At 43.6% G+C, this 19,566-nt stretch overlaps 1 protein-coding gene across 1 annotated transcript in view; it reads right to left on the bottom strand.

Annotated features, from left to right (window-relative positions):
• The window catches only part of LOC132835881 (adhesion G protein-coupled receptor L1-like), a 399,302-nt gene that overhangs the window by 94,289 nt on the left and 285,447 nt on the right, over nt 1-19,566 (bottom strand). The window contains exons 7-10 of the mRNA XM_060854978.1: nt 6,800-7,096; nt 5,082-5,185; nt 2,646-2,831; nt 447-485 (exon numbers count right to left, since the gene is read on the bottom strand). Of these exons, the coding sequence (XP_060710961.1) occupies nt 447-485; nt 2,646-2,831; nt 5,082-5,185; nt 6,800-7,096 (626 nt within the window). The remainder of the gene's footprint in view (nt 1-446; nt 486-2,645; nt 2,832-5,081; nt 5,186-6,799; nt 7,097-19,566) is intronic.

Below are 19,566 nucleotides of genomic sequence, written 5' to 3'. Positions count from 1 at the left end.
CTCATGACCACTACCATCCAAAAGAACAGGAGCAGGAGATATAAGGGAACACCATCATACTGACTTGGAAATATTTCAGTATTTCTTCAATGTCGCTGGGTCAAAATCCTGCATCTTCCTCCCTAATGGCACTGTGGGTGTCCCTAAACCACAAGGAGCGCAATCGCTCTCCTTCTTGAGGGAATCTGGGGATGGGTAACAATTGCCAGTGAGGCCTACATCCCATGAAAGAATAAAGAAAAAGCTGCAATATGTTTTTATGCCACCACCTGGTGATCCTCAGATGGAGTGTTCCCACTTGACTTCTTGAGGTGTGGGGGTGAACTAAAGAGAGGGAGAGGAAGGAGGCTGTGTTGAGAAGGTAGAAGAGGTTACAAATAAATATCCAGCAACTGTGCAAAATCCATGAATCCAACCCCAACACATTCACACAAACACTCACGTACCTCTATGTACGCTCTGCAGGTCCTTTCCCGTTTCTGTATCTGTGCCCGTTGGGAGAGAGAGAGGAAAACACAACATTTGTCACACATTCTCTGAAACTGTCACATGCAGAGGAAGATCCCACTGCTGTGAACCACCTTCTCTGCTCTTAATTGTTGACGTCCTGAACTCTCTTTTGCCCCAGATACACCATTGTGCCCCTCTGTACCATGAGGTGCAGTGTTGGGGTGAGGGCAAACATCGTTGAACCTGCTGCAACATCCCATAAGACTATGGCTGAGCTTTACCCAAATCCCAACATCCTACCTCACTCTTTTACCCTGGCCAAACAAAGAACGAAGACTGATTAACCTTAGCTCCAGGAGCTCCAATTGTCCTCTTGTATTCTTGGCCTTACAGGAAAGAAGAGTTCCCAGGTTTCTTTGGGTGAAAATATGTTTCCTGTATGCGTTCGTGAATAGCCAAGCCCTAATTTTAAGATTATTACCAATTGTTTAGGACTTTTCCCACTGCTCCTTAACCAAGGAGAGGAAATAATTATCATCCCCTGTTATATTTGGAAATGAATGCCCTGGCAGTATTGGACCTCAATTCTGAGATATTCAGGGTCGAACCAGCATCTCTCATTTGCAAGTTGTACTGGATTTTCCTTCTGGGTCACTATAATTACTCCAAATGTGGTTAGATCTCCTTGCAATCCTCTGTATTCCAGTGACTACACAACCTCTTACCACCTTCATATAACCATAACCCTATTCTGAGTTTCAGCATCATTGTAATAAACCTGGATGCACTTCCTCAGAAATTGATCAGTTCTTCAGTGATGGAAACTGGTGTAGTGGTCTAGGTCGGGTCCTGAGCATTTGTAGTCTAACTTCCTAACCTCTGTGCATTGTAGTCTTCTTGCAATGAAGGTCAAAATACCAGAAGCTTTTCCAACTACTTTCCATATCAGTCCCCAAGATTTAAAATCCCTCAAATTTGATTCTGTTTCTTGTATTTTCACTATTAAAAATGCTCTCTGTGGTCTCAAGTGATGACCTCATGCCTACTGACACTCAACTCCAAGTGTTGTTTTACACATTTTCATCCTCCTCCACACTGTCAACCTTTTCTTTCCAATTCCACTTCACAGTGCAAATAAATCCTTCCATTATATGCTCTGCATTAATACAGAATCTTTGCTCCTGCTATTTTTGGAGCATGTTTGAAAATGCATTCTTTCAGCTGACACCCACCTCCCACTATACAAGCTGTGCAAGAAACACACATATTGTGATAGTGCATCTTAAAAACTGCTGCTGTGAACTCAGTTTCCAAGATTAATATATATTCCTCATTCAGCTACAGCTGCTGGCCTCCCCTTCTCTCTCTGGTTGCTTTAAACACTTTATCTATTTAGTGAATAGGAAGGGGACGGTTAGGCTAGGGAAGGAGGGGTGAGGCAGAGAGTGGACGTTTGGAACGGTGGATGGAGTGTCTGGTCTGTTTTCTCCCTCTTTCTTTCTCTGTGACATGCATTCTATTTCTATCTCTCTCTAGTCTATGCTCTCTTTCTCTCTCTGGTCTGATGATATTATCCCTGCTTTACCTTCTCTCCATTCTTCAGTCTGTCTCTCTTTAATGTTCATTCTCTTTCTTTCTTCTCTCTCGCTAGCCCCCACCACTCCTAGTTTGCATTAACTCATCACTCTGCATTCTTTCACTCCAGATTGTACTCTCCGTATTCTCACTGTCTATTCTGCATTCACTTCCTTTCAGCCCTGCATTCCCTTGCGCTCTCTTTGATCTATATTTTTTCACTTCACTGTATTGTCTTCGTCTCTCTCTTCAATCTCTCCCTCTTTCTCTTTTTCTCACCACTTTGCATTTTTTCTGTCAGCTCTGGATTTACACCCTTTCAGCTCTGCATTCGCTCTTTTTTTCTGTTCTCCATGCTCCACTCTATTCTTTCTCTGCCATATATTCTCCTTCTCTCTTGTTTTCCACTCTGCATTCTCTTTCTTTGCTGTGTATTCTCTCTTTTACTCCCAACTCTGCATTCACTGTTGCACTCTTCTCTGTGTAGTCTCCATGCTCTGCATTCTTTATCTCTCCTCTCTGCAGTCCCCCACTCCTCTCTATTTCTGAACTGCAGGTCTTGTGAATGCTGACTGTACCCTATAATGACAGCAGTCACCATTAAGGAAAATAGCCCAAACCTTGTTGTAACTGCGTCCTGCTGATTCCTTGTCGCTGGGTCTCAGAGCCTGCAGCTGGGCGTCAAGAATATCCAGTAGTTGCTCCATCAGTTTGACAGAGGAGCTGACATCGCCAGCATAAATTGGGCCTCTAGTGTGCCGGGACAGCTCATTCGCAATGTTAGCTGCATTCTCTCCACTCTTAATCTGTCAAAGCAAGGTCCAAATTATGCACAATCAGTGCTGGAAGATCCCAGAAGAAAGAAAATACTGGCTCATTGTGCTGGGTGGACTGGACAATCATTTCTCAGGTACATGAGGTGAGTTGAACCAGTTAGAATCATAGAATCTCTACAGTGCAGAGAAAGGCCCATTAAGTTTGCACCGATCCTCAAAAGGAGAAATCACATCCAGACCCCCTGTCCATTCCTATAAGGAGCTTTTAACCATAGAATCCCTTAAGTGTGGAAACAGGTCATTTGACCCAACAAGTCCACACCAACTATCTGAGGAGTAACCCACCCAGACCCATTCCCCAACGCTTACTCCTGACTAGTACTCCTCACCTACACATCCTTGAACATTATGGGCAATTTAGCATGGCCAATTCACTTAACCTGCCCATCTTCGGATTGTGGGAGGAAACTGGAGCATCCGGAGTAAACCCACGCAGACACGAGGAGAATGTGCAAATTCCACACAGACAGTCACCCGAGGTGGGAATCAAACCCAGGTCCCTGGCGCTGTCAGATAGCAGTGCTGACTACTGAGCCACCATGGCTATCCCACCTCACCTACACATCACTGGGACGCTACGGGACAATTTAGCATGACCGATCCATCTAACCTGCACACCGCTGGACTGTGGGAGGAAACCCACATAGACACACAGACAGTTGTCGAGGGCGGAATTGAATGTGGGTCTCTGGTGCTGTGAGACAGCAGCACTAACTGAGGCGTGCCAACAGTTTGTCTCATTTTCCAGATTTACTGTATTTTTCTTCTCTGGTGATTGAAGTATCTGCCTAAGTAAGCTGCCAATGAGCTTTTGCTCTATCTGTGCCCAATTCATAGCCAATAGATGTGAATCAGAGACTCAGTGATTCCTCTACCTGGTCCAGCTCCCCACGTTTGTGCACCCTGTTCTCGCACTCTCCCACCAATCCAGGCCCTCAAGCTGTGCTGTGCCAAGGAGAGATCAGCACTAGTCACGCGTAGAGATGGGAGAGTGGCAGGGCTTTGGTAGATGACCCCTCCCCACCCAATTAAATCCTCTTCCCATCTCCACATGCACTGCCGCCAGGAGTCACAAAGTCATAGAGTCAAACAGCATGGAAATGGACTACTCAGTCCAATCGTCCACGTTGACCATGTTCCCAAAGTAAACTAGTCCCATCTCCCTGCGCTTGGCTCATTTCTCTCCAAACCCTTCCTATTCATGTACTTATCCAAATGTCTTTTAAACGATGTAACTGAACTTGCACCCATCACTTTGGCAGTTCATTTCACACACAAAGCAATCTCTGTGTAAAATAGTTGAAGATTCTGCCCCAAGTTGCCATTCTTTCAGTGCCACTGTGTTAAAATCCCAGAATTCCCTCCTTAACAGCACTGCAGGAGTCCCTACAAGGACCGGGCCTGCAGCGGTTCAAGAAGGATGCTTACCAGCAGCTTCCTCAGGGTAATTAAGATAGGGCAATAAATGCTGGCCCAGCCAGTGATACCCACATCTCATGTGGATGAGTACAAAAAATGAAGTGCCAGTGGAATCCTGATATCGTACCCGAAGAGATCTGGATTGTGTCTTTTTGTTCTCAGTTCTCCAAGACAGAAAACATTTTCTCTCTGTCCTACCATGTCAAGTCCTCTAATCAGGGTGAGCAGTTCAATTCGATTACTCCTCCATCTTCCAGTCTTTTTTGAAATAAACATTAACCAGGTTAGACAGCCTCTGGTAAGGCACTGTGATGATAAATCAAAATGTCTCCTCTATCTTCTAATCTGAAGGAAACACTAACAGACTGTACGCAGCATGTCTTTATAATTCAAACCTTATTGCACCAGTGTTATTGGGATGAATTTGCACTGTCCTTTAAGGTCAATATTCTCTTCTTGAATTGTGATACGAAATGGAAGGGAACAGTGTTGATGGGATATAAGCAGAGCTGTTAGCTAATCTCTAGCCCTTTGTATTCCAGCTTCGAGACTGAGGCCAACATTCCATTTATCTTCCTGATTTCTTTTCAGACATTCCCCCACCCTCCAGGTGACTCAGTGATCAAAAGACAAGTAGTGACAATGCTGTAAATTGGACATTAAAAACACAGAGTTGATGAGGCTTGAAATATTAACTCTTATGTTTCTCTCCACTGACATTACCAGACCTCCTGAGTATCCCTAGCATTCTGTGTTTTTATTTCTGCATTTGACCCTCAGGTCTCCCTCTTTCATGGTTACCTTTTGTGCCACTTGGTTTACCCAGGGTGAGGTGCAGTTACTCAAATCAGGGCCTCTGGGACTCCAAAGTCCAAGTGAAAGGAGACAGAGGTAGGAGGCGATACCTGTAAGACAGAGAGAGAGAAAACATGAGAGAGAAAGTAAGAACGAGAGAGAGAGAGAAATAAGAGTCAGTGAGTGAGTGAGAAAGAAAGAGAGAAAGTAAGTGAGAGAGGGAGAGCAAGAGAGAGTGACTGAGTGAGAGAGAAACAGAGTGAGACAGACAGAGTAAGGAAGAGAGCTAAATTGAATGAGTGCGACGGTGAGAGAAAAGTGAGTGAGTGAGCAAGAAATAAAAAGAGAGCGAATGAGTGAAAGAAGAGGGAATGAGTGAGTGAAAGAGAGAGAGTGAAAGACAGCAAGAGAGAAAAAAGGTCAGAGTGAGAAAGACTGAGACAGTGACTGAGAGCAAGACACAGAGAGAGATAGTGAGAAAGAGAATGAGAAAAAGGAGAGTTTGAGAGAGAAATTAAGAGTGAGAGTGTATGTGTGTGAGAGAGAGAGAAACAGAGAGAGACAGAGACAGAGAGAGACAGACAGTTAGTACAACTGCATGCAGTTATCTCTGCAAATGTATTTATTTCTGTGGCCAAAACAGTAGCACTGAAGACTTGAAGAGTGAACAAACTGCCACTTCATTACCTTAGGCGTTGCAATCCATATGAAATGCTTGGGTTCTGCATTCTAATTGCAGTGTTTTGTGCTGTTGCCCCTCATATTGTCTAACCATGCTCTTCTAGATGGAGAGGTCAGGGATCGGGGGTTGGGAAGTGCTGCTGAAGTAGGTTTTGCAGGTGACTGTAGTGCACCTTGTGTCAGATAGAGGAGGAATTGTACGTTTAAGATGGTTTCTTGGCTGTTTGCCTCATGGACTGGAAACAGAGGGGTAAGTGTCAGACAGTGCTGGAAATGGGGATCACTATCCAAGTTGTGCTGGGAATGGCATTCCTTATCCTGACACTGCTGGGAATGAGGATCTCTATCCATATAGTGATGGAAAAGGAGTTCTTTATACAGGCATGGTGGGATTGAGGGATCTCAATCCTGGCAGCGCTGGGAATGGAGTTCTGTATTCAAAAAGTGCTGGAAATGGGGCTCTTATCTTGGCAGTGCTGGGATTGGGGCATCTCTATCCTGGCAGTACTGGGAATGGTGGAACTCTGCCCAGGCAGTGCTGGGAATGGAGTAACTGGTGCCAAGCAGTACTGGGAATGTGGGAACTTGTGCTAGGCAACGCTGGGAATGGTGAGACTCTGCCCAGGTAGTGCTGGGAATGTGGGAATTGGTGCCAGACATTGCTGGGAATGGGGAACTGGTGCCAAGCAGTGCTCAGAATGTGGGAACTGGTGCCAGGCATTGCTGAGAATTGGGAATTAGTGCCAGGCATTGCTGGGAATGAGGAACTGGTGCCAGCTAGTGCTGGGAATGGTGGGATCTGCCCAGGTAGTGCAGGGAACGTGGGAACTGGTGTCAGGATTGGGGAAACTGGTGCCAGGCAGTGCTGAGAATGGGAAAACTGGTGCCAGGCAGTGCTGAGAAAGAAGGAACTGGTGCCAGGCACTGCTGGGATGCAAATCCTTTGTGTGTTGACAGATTGAGGATCAATCAGTTGTGCCCATCAGCAGCGATAGGCACTGGCAAGCTACCTTTCTCCCAATTTACTAATGCCAGCCTCATACCTTTAGTCCCTTTGGGACATGGTCTCTCCACGAGTACACCTTGCTGTGTCGATGGCCACTTGATGCCTCTGGATTCTGTTGACTCACAGTATCGCTGTGGTGATGGCTGTTGGTTGGATAGGGGTGTCCGCCTGGTACTGGGGACATTTGGAGTGATGGGCCTCTGCTCCGGTACCAGCTGGTTAATTGCACCCACAGCGATGGTTGTGAGCGGGGCTTTCCTGGTGGTGGTTGTTGTGGTTACCACAGTTGGTTTTGCAGCAGCTGTATTGCTTGTGGAAGCCACTGTGACTTGTGCTAAAAAGAGACAAAACACTTGACAATTAGTTTCTACACTAACCACGGCCAAGAAATCAGATCCAGACATAGTGAAAATATTTAATGAAATTCCCCAGAAGCAAAGAGCAGAAGAAAGAGCTTGCATTTACATAGCACCTTTCACAAGAAAGGGACAAAGGATAACCCAGAAAACTACAGACCTGTCAGTATGACATCAATAGTGGCAAACTGATCAAGGCCATAATATGAGATAAGGTAAATATCCACTCTGAGAAAAATAAATTAATACTAGACAGTCAATGGCAGGTCATTTCCGACAAATTTAATTGAGTTCTTTGACAGCAGTGGTGTCAGTGCTGTGAATGTTATAGATTTGGTATTTCAGAAAGGATTTGATATGGTGCCATATGGTAGGTTTTGTAGCAAATTAGAAATATTTGGGATTGATGGGTCCTTGGCAGCATGGATTAAAAGTTGGCTAAAAGATAAGACACAGAGAAGAGGTATAGATGAGCATTTCTCAGATTGAAAAAGGTGTTCTCCAGGGGTCAGTGTTGGGACCCTTGCTTTTTCTGATTCATATAAACAATTTGGAGATGAGGGCAAAATCTCTAAATTTGCAGGAAGAATAGGGAGAATTGTGAGGATGATGCTGAGCGACTTCAGGGGGATATTGACAAGCTGACCAAATGGGCAGACACTTAGATGATGAATTTCAATGTAGAGAAATGTCAGGAAATGCACTTTTGCAAAAGAAATACAAGAGACAATACAACTTTGAGAAGCAGCAGGATGTCGGGATTCAAGTGCATTTCTCTAAAGAAGGCCAGGCAAGTTGAAACAGCTGTTTGAAGGCTTATAGGATCCTTGGATTTATAAATAGAGGCATACAGTATAAAAGCAAGGAAGTGATGCTTCCCCTCTCTAAGTCATTAATCAGACCATACTTTCTGCATTTAGTTCTGGACACCTTATTTAAGGAAAGATGTTAAAGACCTGGAGAGATTTCAAAAGAGGTTTACAAGGATTATGCAAGGAATGAAAAATTTTAGATATAAGGAAAGATTAGAGCAATTGGGCCTATTCTCCTCAGCAGAGAAGATTAAGAGGTGACCTCATTTTAGCGTTCAAAATTATGAACAATTTTGACAGGATAAAGAAATATATTTTGTTTCCACTAGTTAGTATGTCAGTAACTAGAGGGTCACAATTTCAAGATTGTCAGCAAAGGAGCTAGAAGTGAGATGAGGAGAAACTTCTTTTCTCAGAGAGTTGTTAGGATTTAGAATGTGCTGGGAGAGTGGTGGAGGTGGATTCCATATGATGTTTCAAAATATAGATGAATAGATTTTTGAATGTGATGAATTTAGACAGGTGTAGAGATAGGGCCGGAGAATGAGACAGGGCATCCTAAAATGCTTTACAGTCAATGAAGCATTTTGAAATGTAATCACTGTTGTAACGTAGGAAATGCACTGGCTAATTAGTGCACAGCAAGCTCCCACAGACTGCAAAGTGATAAAGACCAGATAAACCGCTTCAGCAATATTAGTATTATTAACTGTCTTAGCAAAATTAGTATCATTAACTATTTTAGCAATATTAGTTGAGGGAGAAGTAGTGGTCAGGACTTTGGGGAGAACTCGCCTGCTATTTTTCATGTCTTGCAACAGGATTCTTTGTCTTCACCTGAGAGAGTAAATGTACTTTATTTTGCATGTGGAAAACACAACCTCTGACAGTGCAACACTCTCAGCTCTGTCTTACAACATTATCCCAAATCTGGTAAATGCCGCAACATGCAAAAACAAAACTTTGTAATCCCACACGAGTCTCTCATAATACAGCAAACATTTCTCACAATCTTCACCGAAATCCCCATGTGACTTTGAAAGAATGATACACAGGGGTGTCCAAATGTGACAGATGTGACTCCTTCAACCAGTTACACTTCTGAAATGGCAAATATCTGTTTCTGGAGACCACAGAAATACCATCAGGAATACCATTAGAGAGCACTTGTTGAACAGCAGATGGGTTAGCTTAGTTGGCTGGATAACTGGTTTGGGATCCAGAGTGACAGCAACAGTGGGGGCTCAATTCATGCATTGGTTGAGGTTACCATTATCATCTTTCTCAACTTTCCCTCCACTTGAGATGTGGTGACCCTTATGTTAAATCACCACCAGCCCTCCCTCTCTCTCTAATAAGACAGTGGCACACTGGGACTTGACCTTGACTTGTTAAATATCAGAAAAGAGTGATATGCTGATAATGTCACTGCACTAATAATCCTAACACTTCACATTCTGGAGGATTGTGGGCTTATATCCAATACAACTGAATTTAAAATCAATTAATGAAAATCTGAATAAGATGATAAAACTACCATTTGTAAAAGCTCATCTGGCCCTTTAGGGCAGGAAATGTGCCATCCTTACTTGGTATGGCCTACATGTGACTCCACTCCCACGGCAATGTGGTTGACTCTTAACTGCCCCTAAAAGTCCAATGAGTTCAAGTGCCCTACCCAGAGGGAAAACCAGGAAAACTTACAAATGAATGTACTGGCCCTCCATTTAGAAGAATGAGATGAATTGGACGACTCAGTCTATTTTGTTAGTTTTATTGTTTTTTCCTTCAGGATAGGGTCAAGCTACAAATGCTGCTATGGCTAGTGACACCCACGTTCTATGAAAGAAGAAGGAATTGTGGTCCATTGTCCTTTCAAGTTCACGAAACTCAAAAAGGCTTAAACTAGAGCAAAGAATTGAGGACTTTCAAATGTAAGGCTATTTCCAACACATTTCTTTTCCATCTTCTGTACTAGTTAAAAAAATTGGCACCTCAGAACCATCGTTGCCTTCTGTAGTCCTGTCCACAGTCCTGGCCACATTCCCAGATCTGAATTAATCAGCAACTGTGGTTTCTTCAGTTAAGTGTTTAAAATTAAATTGATTTGCTTCGGTGCACAGATGGCCATATTTTATATAATATTAAATAATATAAAGACAACAACTTTTAAAAACTCGCAGATATCATTTCACAGAATTGTAGATCATACAGTACAGAAGAGGCCCTTTGGTCCATTCAACCTGTACTGCTAAAGATACACTACTATCCACAGTCCTACTTTTCAACGCTTGGCCCATAACTTTGAATGTTATGACACTTCATGTGCTCATCCAAGTACTTTTTAAATGTTACGAGGTTTCCTGCCTTAACTACCTGCCTGGGCAGCACATTGCAGATCCCCACCACCCTATGGCTGAATACATTTTTCCTTATGTCCCTTCTAAACCTCCTGTCTTTCACTTCAAAACTTTGCCCACTTATTATTGCCTCTTCAACTCGGCTGCTTCCTATCCACCCTGTTCATGCCTCTCATAATCTTATACACTTCAGTCAGGTCACCCCTCAACCTTCTCTCTTCTAAAGAAAACAACCCAAACTTGTCCAGAGGCAAAATCCTGGTGAATCTCCCCGATCCCCCTGCAGTGCAATCACATCCTTCCTATAATGCAGTGACCAGAACTGCATTCTGTACCAACTTGTGGCCTAACCAAAGTTCTGTATAGTTCCAATATAACTGGCCTATTCTCATAACCTATGACTTAACTCATAAAGGCAAATATTACTATGCTTTCTTAACCACCTGATTAACTTGTCCTGCCACTTTCCGGGACATGTAGACAAGAGTTCTATGTTCCTCTGAGCTTCCTAGTGTCCTGCCGTTTATATAAGGCACTAGTCAATGCCCATCAATAGAGCATGTATGGAATGAGCTGCCAGAGGAGGTTGTGGAGATAGGTACAATGACAACATTTAAAAGACATCTGGATGAGTATATGAATAGGAAAGGTTCAGAGGGATATGGGCCAAGTATTTGCAAATGGGACTCGACTAATTTAGGATATCTGGCCGACATGGGCAAGTTAGACTGAAGGGTCTGTTCTCATGCTGTACATCGCTATGATTCTATAACTAACTCGGAAAAGGCTCTCTATAGGCCTCAGAAGTAATTTTCAGTTATTTAAAATTGCATTCCTCAGATAGTTCAGTTGAATGGATGGCTGGTTTGTAATGCAGAGCAATGCCAACAGCACAGGTTAAACATCCGTACTGGCTGAAGTTATTGCCTTCTCAACCTCATCCCTTGATGAAGTCATCTCAGAGAGCAGCCATATGGTCGTTTAAGACTACGGTTAGAAGAGAAGAATCCCGACAGAGTGGAAAAAGGCAATTTAGCCCAACAAATCCACATCGACCCTCCAAAGAGTAACCCACCCAGACCCATTCCCCTACATTAACCCCTGACAAATGCACCTAACCTACACATCCCTGAACACTTTGGGCAATTTAGCATGCCCAATTCACCTAACCGTAGGTCTTTGGACTGTGGGAAAAAAGCGGAACACCCAGAGGAAACCCACAGAGACACAGGGAAAATGCGCAAACTCCACACAGACAGTCACCCGAGGGTGGAATCGAACCCAGGTCTCTAGTGCTATGAGGCAGCTGTGCTAACCACTGAGCCACCAGTTAAACCACCAGCAGTCATCTCTAATCAGAGAGCAGTCCTATGGTCCTTTAGGATTATGGTGACTTTCCCATTTATTCAGAGGAAGTGGATGTCACGTAAAGGGTTAATGATATCTTTACTCTAAGAACAGCTCCCGAGTGTGTGTGTAAGGAGACATATCATGATGACGTTAGATCACATAGAACTGGGGCACTTTCTTGCCATCTCTTTTCTTTCTGTGACGAACTTATCTTCAGCTGTATTGCTCAAACTGCACCAAGTAAATCTATTAGAGAATATCTATTGTTGCTGAAAAGGTGGAGATGATCCTGAAGCTTTTCATCTTGCGCTTGTGAGGCCTAATGCAAGAATGACTTAAATAGAATAGACAGAGGGTGGAAGGAGACAGAGGGTAGTAGTTGATGGATTATGTTCATCTTGGAGCGCAGTTACTAGCGGTGTACCACAAGGATCTGTTTTGGGACCATTGCTTTTTGTTATCTTTATAAATGATCTAGAGGAAGGACTTGAAAGCTGGGTAAGCAAGTTTGCGGATGACACAAAAGTCGGTGGAGTTGTGGATAGTGAGGAAGGAAGTGGTAGGTTACAGCGGGATATAGATAAGTTGCAGAGCTGGGCGGAAATGTGGCAAATGGAATTCAATGTAGCTAAGTGCGAAGTCGTTCACTTTGGTAGGAATAACAAGATGATGGATTACTGGGCTAATGGTAGGCTACTTGGTAGTGTGGATGAGCAGAGGGATCTTGGTGTCCATGTACACAGATCTCTGAAAGTTGCCACCCAGGTAAATAGTGCTGTGAGGAAGGCATATGGTGTACTGGGCTTTATTGGCAGAGGAATTGAGTTCCGGAGTCCTGAGGTCATGTTGCAGTTGTATAAGACTCTGGTGCGGCCTCATCTGGAGTATTGTGTGCAGTTTTGGTCGCCATACTATAGGAAGGATGTGGAAGCTTTAGAACGAGTGCAGAGGAGGTTTACCAGGATGTTGCCTGGAATGGTAGGAAAATCTTATGAGGAAAGGCTGAGGCACTTGGGGCTGTTCTCATTGGAGAAGAGAAGGTTTAGGGGAGATCTGATAGAAGTGTATAAGATGATTAGGGGTTTAGATAGGGTAGATACTAAGAACCTTTTACCGCTAATGGAGTCAGGTGTTACTAGGGGACATAGCTTTAAATTAAGGGGTGGTAGGTATAGGACAGATGTTAGGGGTAGATTCTTCACACAGCGGGTTGTGAGTTCATGGAATGCCCTGCCCATATCAGTGGTGAACTCTCCTTCTTTATGGTCATTTAAGCGGGCATTGGATAGGCATTTGGAAGTTATTGGGCTAGTATAGGTTAGGTAGGATTCGGTCGGCGCAACATCGAGGGCCGAAGGGCCTGTACTGCGCTGTATCCTTCTATGTAATAGGTGCAGGAGTAGGCCATTCTGCCCTTCGAGCCTGCACCACCATTCAATATGATCATGGCTGATCATCCTTAATCAGTATCCTGTTCCTGCCTTATCTCCATAACCCTTGATTCCACTATCCTTGAGAGCTCTATCCAACTCTTTCTTAAATTAATCCAGAGGCTGGGCCTTCACTGCCCTCTGGGGCAGAGCATTCCACACAGCCACCATTCTCTGGGTGAAAACGTTTCTCCTCATCTCTGTCCTAAATGGTCTACCCTGTATTTTTAATCTGTGTCCTCTGGTTCGGCACTCACCCATCAGCGGAAACATGTTTCCTGCCTCCAGAGTGTCCAATCCTTTAATAATCTTATTTGTCTCAATCAGATCCCCTCTCAGTCTTCGAAACTCAAGGGTATACAAGCCCAGTCACACCAGTCTTTCAGCATGAGGTAGTCCTGCCATTCCAGGAATTGACCTCGTGAACCTACGCCGCACTCCCTCAATAGCCAGAATGTCTTTCCTCAAATTTGGAGACCAGAACTGCGCACAATACTCCAGGTGTAGTATCACCAGAGCCCTGGTACAGCTGCAGAAGCACCTCTTTGATTCTATACTCAATTCCTCTTGTTATGAAGGCCAGCATGCTATTAGCCTTCTTCACTACCTGCTGTACTTGTATGCTTACTTTCATTGACTGGTGTACAAGAACACCCAGATCTCTTTGTACTGTCCCTTTACCTAAATTGGTTTCATTTAGTTAGTAATCTGCCTTCCTGTTCTTGCCACCAAAGTGGATAACCATACATTTATCCACATTAAACTGCGTCTGCCATGCATCTGCCCACTCACCTAACCTGTCCAGGTCACCCTGTAATCTCCTAACATCCTCCTCACATTTCACCCTGCCACCCAGCTTAGTATCATCAGCAAATCTGCTAATGTTATTACTAATACCATCTTCTATATCCTTAACATATATTGTAAAAAGCTGCGGTCCCAGCACTGATCCCTGCGGTACCCCACTGGTCACTGCCTGCCATTCCGAAATGGAGCCATTTATCACTACTCTTTGTTTCCTATCAGCCAACCAACTTTCAATCCAAGTTAGTACTTTGCCCCCAATACCATGCGCCCTAATTTTGCTCACTAACCTCCTATGTGGGACTTTATCAAAAGCTTTCTGAAAGTCCAGGTACACTACATCTACTGGATTTCCCTCATCCATCTTCAGAGTTATATCCTCAAAACATTTTCCAGAAGATTAGTCAAACATGATTTCCCCTTCATAAATCCATGCTGACTCTGACCTATCCTGTTACTACTATCCAAATGTGTCGTAATTTCATCCTTTATAATAGACTTCAGCATCTTTCTCACCACTGAAGTCAGACTAACTGGTCTATAATTTCCTGCTTTCTCTCTCCCACCTTTCTTAAAAAGTGGTACAACATTAGCCATCCTCCAATCCGCAGGAACTGATCCAGAATCTATCGAACTCTGGAAAATAATCACCAACGCATCCACGATTTCTTGAGCCACCTCCTTCAGTACCCTGGGATGTAGACCATCAGGCCCCGGGGACTTATCAACCTTCAGACCTAACAGTCTCTCCAACACCAATTCCTGGCAAATATAAATTTCCTTAAGTTCAGGTCCTTCAGCCACTGTTACCTCAGGGAGATTGCTTGTGTCTTCCCCAGTGAACACAGATCTGAAGTACCAATTCAATTCTTCTGCCATTTCTTTGTTCCCCGTAATATATTCCCCTGTTTCTGTCTTCAAGGGCCCAATTTAGTCTTAACCATTTTTTTGCCTTTCACATACCTAAAAAAGCTTTTACTATCCTCCTTTATATTATTGGGTAAAAAATGAGGTCTGCAGACGCTGGAGATCACAGCTGAAAATGTGTTGCTGGTTAAAGCACAGCAGGTTAGGCAGCATCCAAGGAATAGGAAATTCGACGTTTCGGGCACAAGCCCTTCATCAGGAAAGGGCTTCCTGATGAAGGGCTTGTGCCCGAAACGTCGAATTTCCTATTCCTTGGATGCTGCCTAACCTGCTGTGCTTTAACCAGCAACACATTTTCAGCTCCTTTATATTATTGGCCAGTTTATCTTCGTGCCTCATTTTTTCTCTGTGTATTTCCTTCTTAGTTATCCTCTCTTGTTCTTTAAAAGTTTTCCAGTCCTCTGTTTTCCCACTTATCTTTGCTGTGTTATACTTTTTCTCTTTTAACTTTATATGTTTCTTAACTTCTCTCGTCAGCCACGACAACCCATGCCTCCTCCAAGGATCCTTCTTCATTTTTGGAATGAACTGATCCTGCATCTTCTGCATTATACTCAGAAATATCTGCCATTGTTCCTCCACTGTCATCCCTGCTAAGGTATTGCACCACTGAACTTTGGCCAGCTCCTTCCTCATAGCTCCATAGTTCCCTTTATTCAACGGAAATATTGTCACTTCCGATTGTACCCTCTCCCTCTCAAATTGCAGATTGAAGCTAATTGTATTATGGTCACTACTTCCCAATGGCTCCTTCACTTCGAGATTACAAACAATCACAGTAATTTATACCATAGGAAAATAGGGTATGGATATATTGGCACGTTGAAACTGAATGGCAGAGGTGTTGCCATGGAGAACACCTCTCTTATCCAGCCTGTCTTCATCGCTGAAATACTCCATCCCAGGCACCCTATTGAATCTCCCCTGCACCCCCTCCAGTACAATCGCATTTTTCCTGTACTATGGTGATCAGAACTGCACGCTGTCCTCTAGTTGCAGACCAATGAAAATTCTGTGCAGCTCTACATGGCCTCCCTTCTCTTATAATCTATATCTCTACTGATAAAGGCAAGCATCCCATATGCCTTCTTAACTACCCCCTATTAACCTGCCCTGTCACCTTCAGGGATCAACGGACAAGCACCTTAAGAGCCCTCGATTCCTTTGAGCTTCCTATTATCCTGCTAAATGCTTGTCTTGTTCCTTCTTCAAAAATGTATCACCTCACTGCCACTGTTTCCAACTGCCATTGATCTGGCCATCTGACCTATCCATTTATATGCTGTTAACTGAAGACGTTCCTCCACACTGTCAACCACTTGGCCAAGCTCTGGGTCAACCATGAACTTACATATCATTCCACCCCCCACCCCCTCAAATTCTTATCTACATCATTTATGAATATTAAAAACAATAAGGGATCCAGCGCTGACCCAGTAATACGCCATTGCACACTGGACTCCAGTTACATAAACAGGCTTCTGCCACCACCCTAGTCTCCTGTCACTAAGCCAATTCTGGATCCAACTTGCCAAGCTGTCCTGGATCCCATGTGCTTTTCCCTTCTTTATTAGTTTCCCATGTGGGGTCTGGTGAAAGGCCTTGTTCAAATCCATATAAATTGCATCAGCTGCCCTACCCTCATCCAAACAGTTGGCCACCTCCTCGAAAATTTCCACTGAATTTGTTAGACAAATGCTTATTATCCCTGATTAAACCTTGCATCTCTAAATGGAGATTGATTTTCTCATTCACTATTTTCTCCAATAGTTTCCCTATCCATGACATTAAACTGACTGATCGAGAGATTGCTGATCTATCTCTAGCACCCTGCTTGTAAAGTTGAACCACATTAGCTGTCCTCCAGTCCTCTGCAAGCTTCCCTGTGGCTATGGATGATTTAAAAATTTGTATGATGGCCTCTGTTATTTCCTGCCTTGTCTTCCACAGCAGAACTCATCCAGATCTGAGGAATTTCCACTTTCACACCAGCCAAAACTTCCAATACCTCCTCACTTCTTATACCAATCTGCTCAAAGGCCTCAGCCAATTTTGCGAATCCTATACTTGTAGCCTCTTTCTCCAGAGTAGACCGATGTCAAGTGCTCATTTAACACTCTACCATTTTCTTTCAGCTCCTTTTGCACAGATTGCCCCCTTAGTTCCTCATGGGTCCTCCTCTTTCCTTGGTTGTTGTCTGCCCCTTGAAATACTTGCAGAATATCAGTTTGTAAATTTGCTTGCTGAGCTGGTAGATTTGTTCTCAGATGTTTTGTCGCCATGCTAAGTAACTATATCAGTGAGCTTCCAGTGAAGCTTCACCAGAGGCTCACTGATGATGTTACCTAGCATGGTGACGAAATGTCTGAGAACAAATCTACCAACTCAGCGAGTAAATTTACAACCAGATCCACAACCTGAGCTACGAATCTTCTCCAAAATCGCAAACTTGCATCTTGGAATTCTCCCTAATCTTGCCCACCAGCATTTTTCATGCCTCAGTGGCTAGCACTGCTGCAGCACAGCGCCAGGGACCCGAGTTCAATTCCAGCCTTGGACGACTATCTGTGTGGAATTTGCACATTCTCTCCGTGTCTGCGTGGGTGTCCCCTGGGTGCTTCGGTTTCCTCCCACCATCCAAACATATGCAGGGTAGGTGAATTGGCCATGCTAAATTGCCCATAGTGTTCAGGGATGTGTAGGTTAGGTGCATTAGTCAGGGGACATGTAGAGTAATAAGGTAAGGGATTGGTTCTTGGTGGATTACTCTTCGGAGGGTTGGTGTGGACTTGTTGGGCCAAATGTCCTGTTTCCACACTGTAGGGACTCTATGATTCTATGATTCTTTGCTCTTCTAATTGCTTTCTTGTGAACTTTCTATACTGTTCTATGTCCTCGAATGATTTGCTCCCTTTGTATCTGTACACCTCTCTTTTTATCCAATCCTGATTATTTGTCAACATCTATGATTCTCTGGACTTGTTGCTCCTACATTTTATCTAAAAGGGAACAAGTTAGGCCTATACTCTCCCCAATACCTTTCTGAACACCTCTCACTGTTCTGATGAAGATTTATCCTCAAATAGATTCTCCCAGTATATTTTGGCCAGATCTTGCCTTGGTTTATAAAATCTGCCTTCTCCCAATCCAAAGCCTTTCTTGCAGGCCATCTTTCTCCTTTTCCATTACTAATTTAAAGTGTACAGTGTTGTAGTCACTATCTCTGAAATGTTCCCCCACCGACTGTCACCTCAGACACCTATTTAGGTTCAGCACTGCACTATCCCTTGTAGCACTATCTACATGTGATATGAAAAAAAAACTCGTAGAGTTATAGAGATGTACAGCACAGAAACAAATCCTTCGGTCCAAATCATCCATGCCAACCAGATATCCTAAATAAATCCAGTCCCAATTGCCAGCATTTGGCCCATGTCCCTCTAAACCCTTCGATTCACATACACATCCAGATGCCTTTTAAATGTTGTAGTTGAACTAACCTCCACCACTTTCTTGTGAGCTCATTCCATACGCGCACTACCCTCTGTGTGAAAAAAAATTGCCCCTCAAGTCTCTTGAATCTTTCCCCTCTCACCTTAAACTTATGCCTTCTAGTTTTGGACTCCCCTAGCCTGAGGAAAAGACCTTGGCTATTCACCCTATCCATGCCCCTCATGATTTTATAAACGTCTATAAGATTACCCCCTCAGTCTCCGATGCTCCAAGAAAATAGCCTCAGCCTATTCAGCCTCTCCTTATAGCTCAAACCCTCTAAAACTGGCAACATCCTTTTAAATCTTTTCTGAACCCTTTCAAATTTCACAACATATTTCCTACAGCAGGGAGACCAGAATTGCACATAGTAATCCAAACGTGGCCTAACCAATGTCCTGTACAGCTGTAACATGACATTCTAATTCTAATACTCAATGCATTTACCAATAATGCCTTTTTCACGATTCTATCTACCTGTGAATCCACTTCCAAGGAACAATGAACCTGTACTCCAAGGTCTCTTTGTTCAGCAACACCCCCCAGGACCTTACCATTAAATGTATAAGTCCTGCCCTGATTTGCCTTTCCAAAATGCAGCACATCACATTTATCTAAGTTAAACTCTATCTGCCACTCCTTGGCCCATTGGCCCATCTGACCAAGATCCTGTTGTACTGAAGTACCTTCTTTGCTGTCCACTGCATCTCCAATTTTGGTGTCATCTGCAAACTTACTAATCGTACCTCCTATGTTCACATCTAAATCATTCATATAAATGATGAAAAGCAGTGGACCCAATACCTTGTGGCACACCTCTGTTCACAGCCATCCAGTCTGAAAAGCAACTCTCCATCACCAGCTGCCTTCTATCTTCAAGCCAGTTCTGTAATCAAATGCCTTGTTCTCCCTGTATTCCATGTGATCTAACCTTGCTAACCAGTCTACCATGAGGAACATTGTTGAACGCCTTACTGGAATCCAAATAGATCACGTCCAATGTTCTGCCCTCATCAACCCTCTTTGTTACTTTTTCAAACAACACAATCAAGTTAGTGAAACACAATTTCCCATGTACAAAGTCATGTTGACTATCCCTAATCAGTCCTTATCGTTCCAAACATATGTAGATCCTGTCCCTCAGGATTCCCTCCAACAACATACTCACTCCCGATGTCAGGCTCACCAGTCTTATAGTTCCCTGGCTTTTCCTTACCACCTTTCTTAAATTGTGGCACCACGTTAATCAACATCTAGTCTTCCAGCACCTCAC

This window comes from Hemiscyllium ocellatum, chromosome 45 (assembly GCF_020745735.1).
Source record: "Hemiscyllium ocellatum isolate sHemOce1 chromosome 45, sHemOce1.pat.X.cur, whole genome shotgun sequence".
NCBI lineage: Eukaryota > Metazoa > Chordata > Chondrichthyes > Orectolobiformes > Hemiscylliidae > Hemiscyllium > Hemiscyllium ocellatum.
The sequence above is the reverse complement of the archived record's forward strand: the minus strand, read 5'-3'. Positions and strand labels throughout refer to the sequence as shown.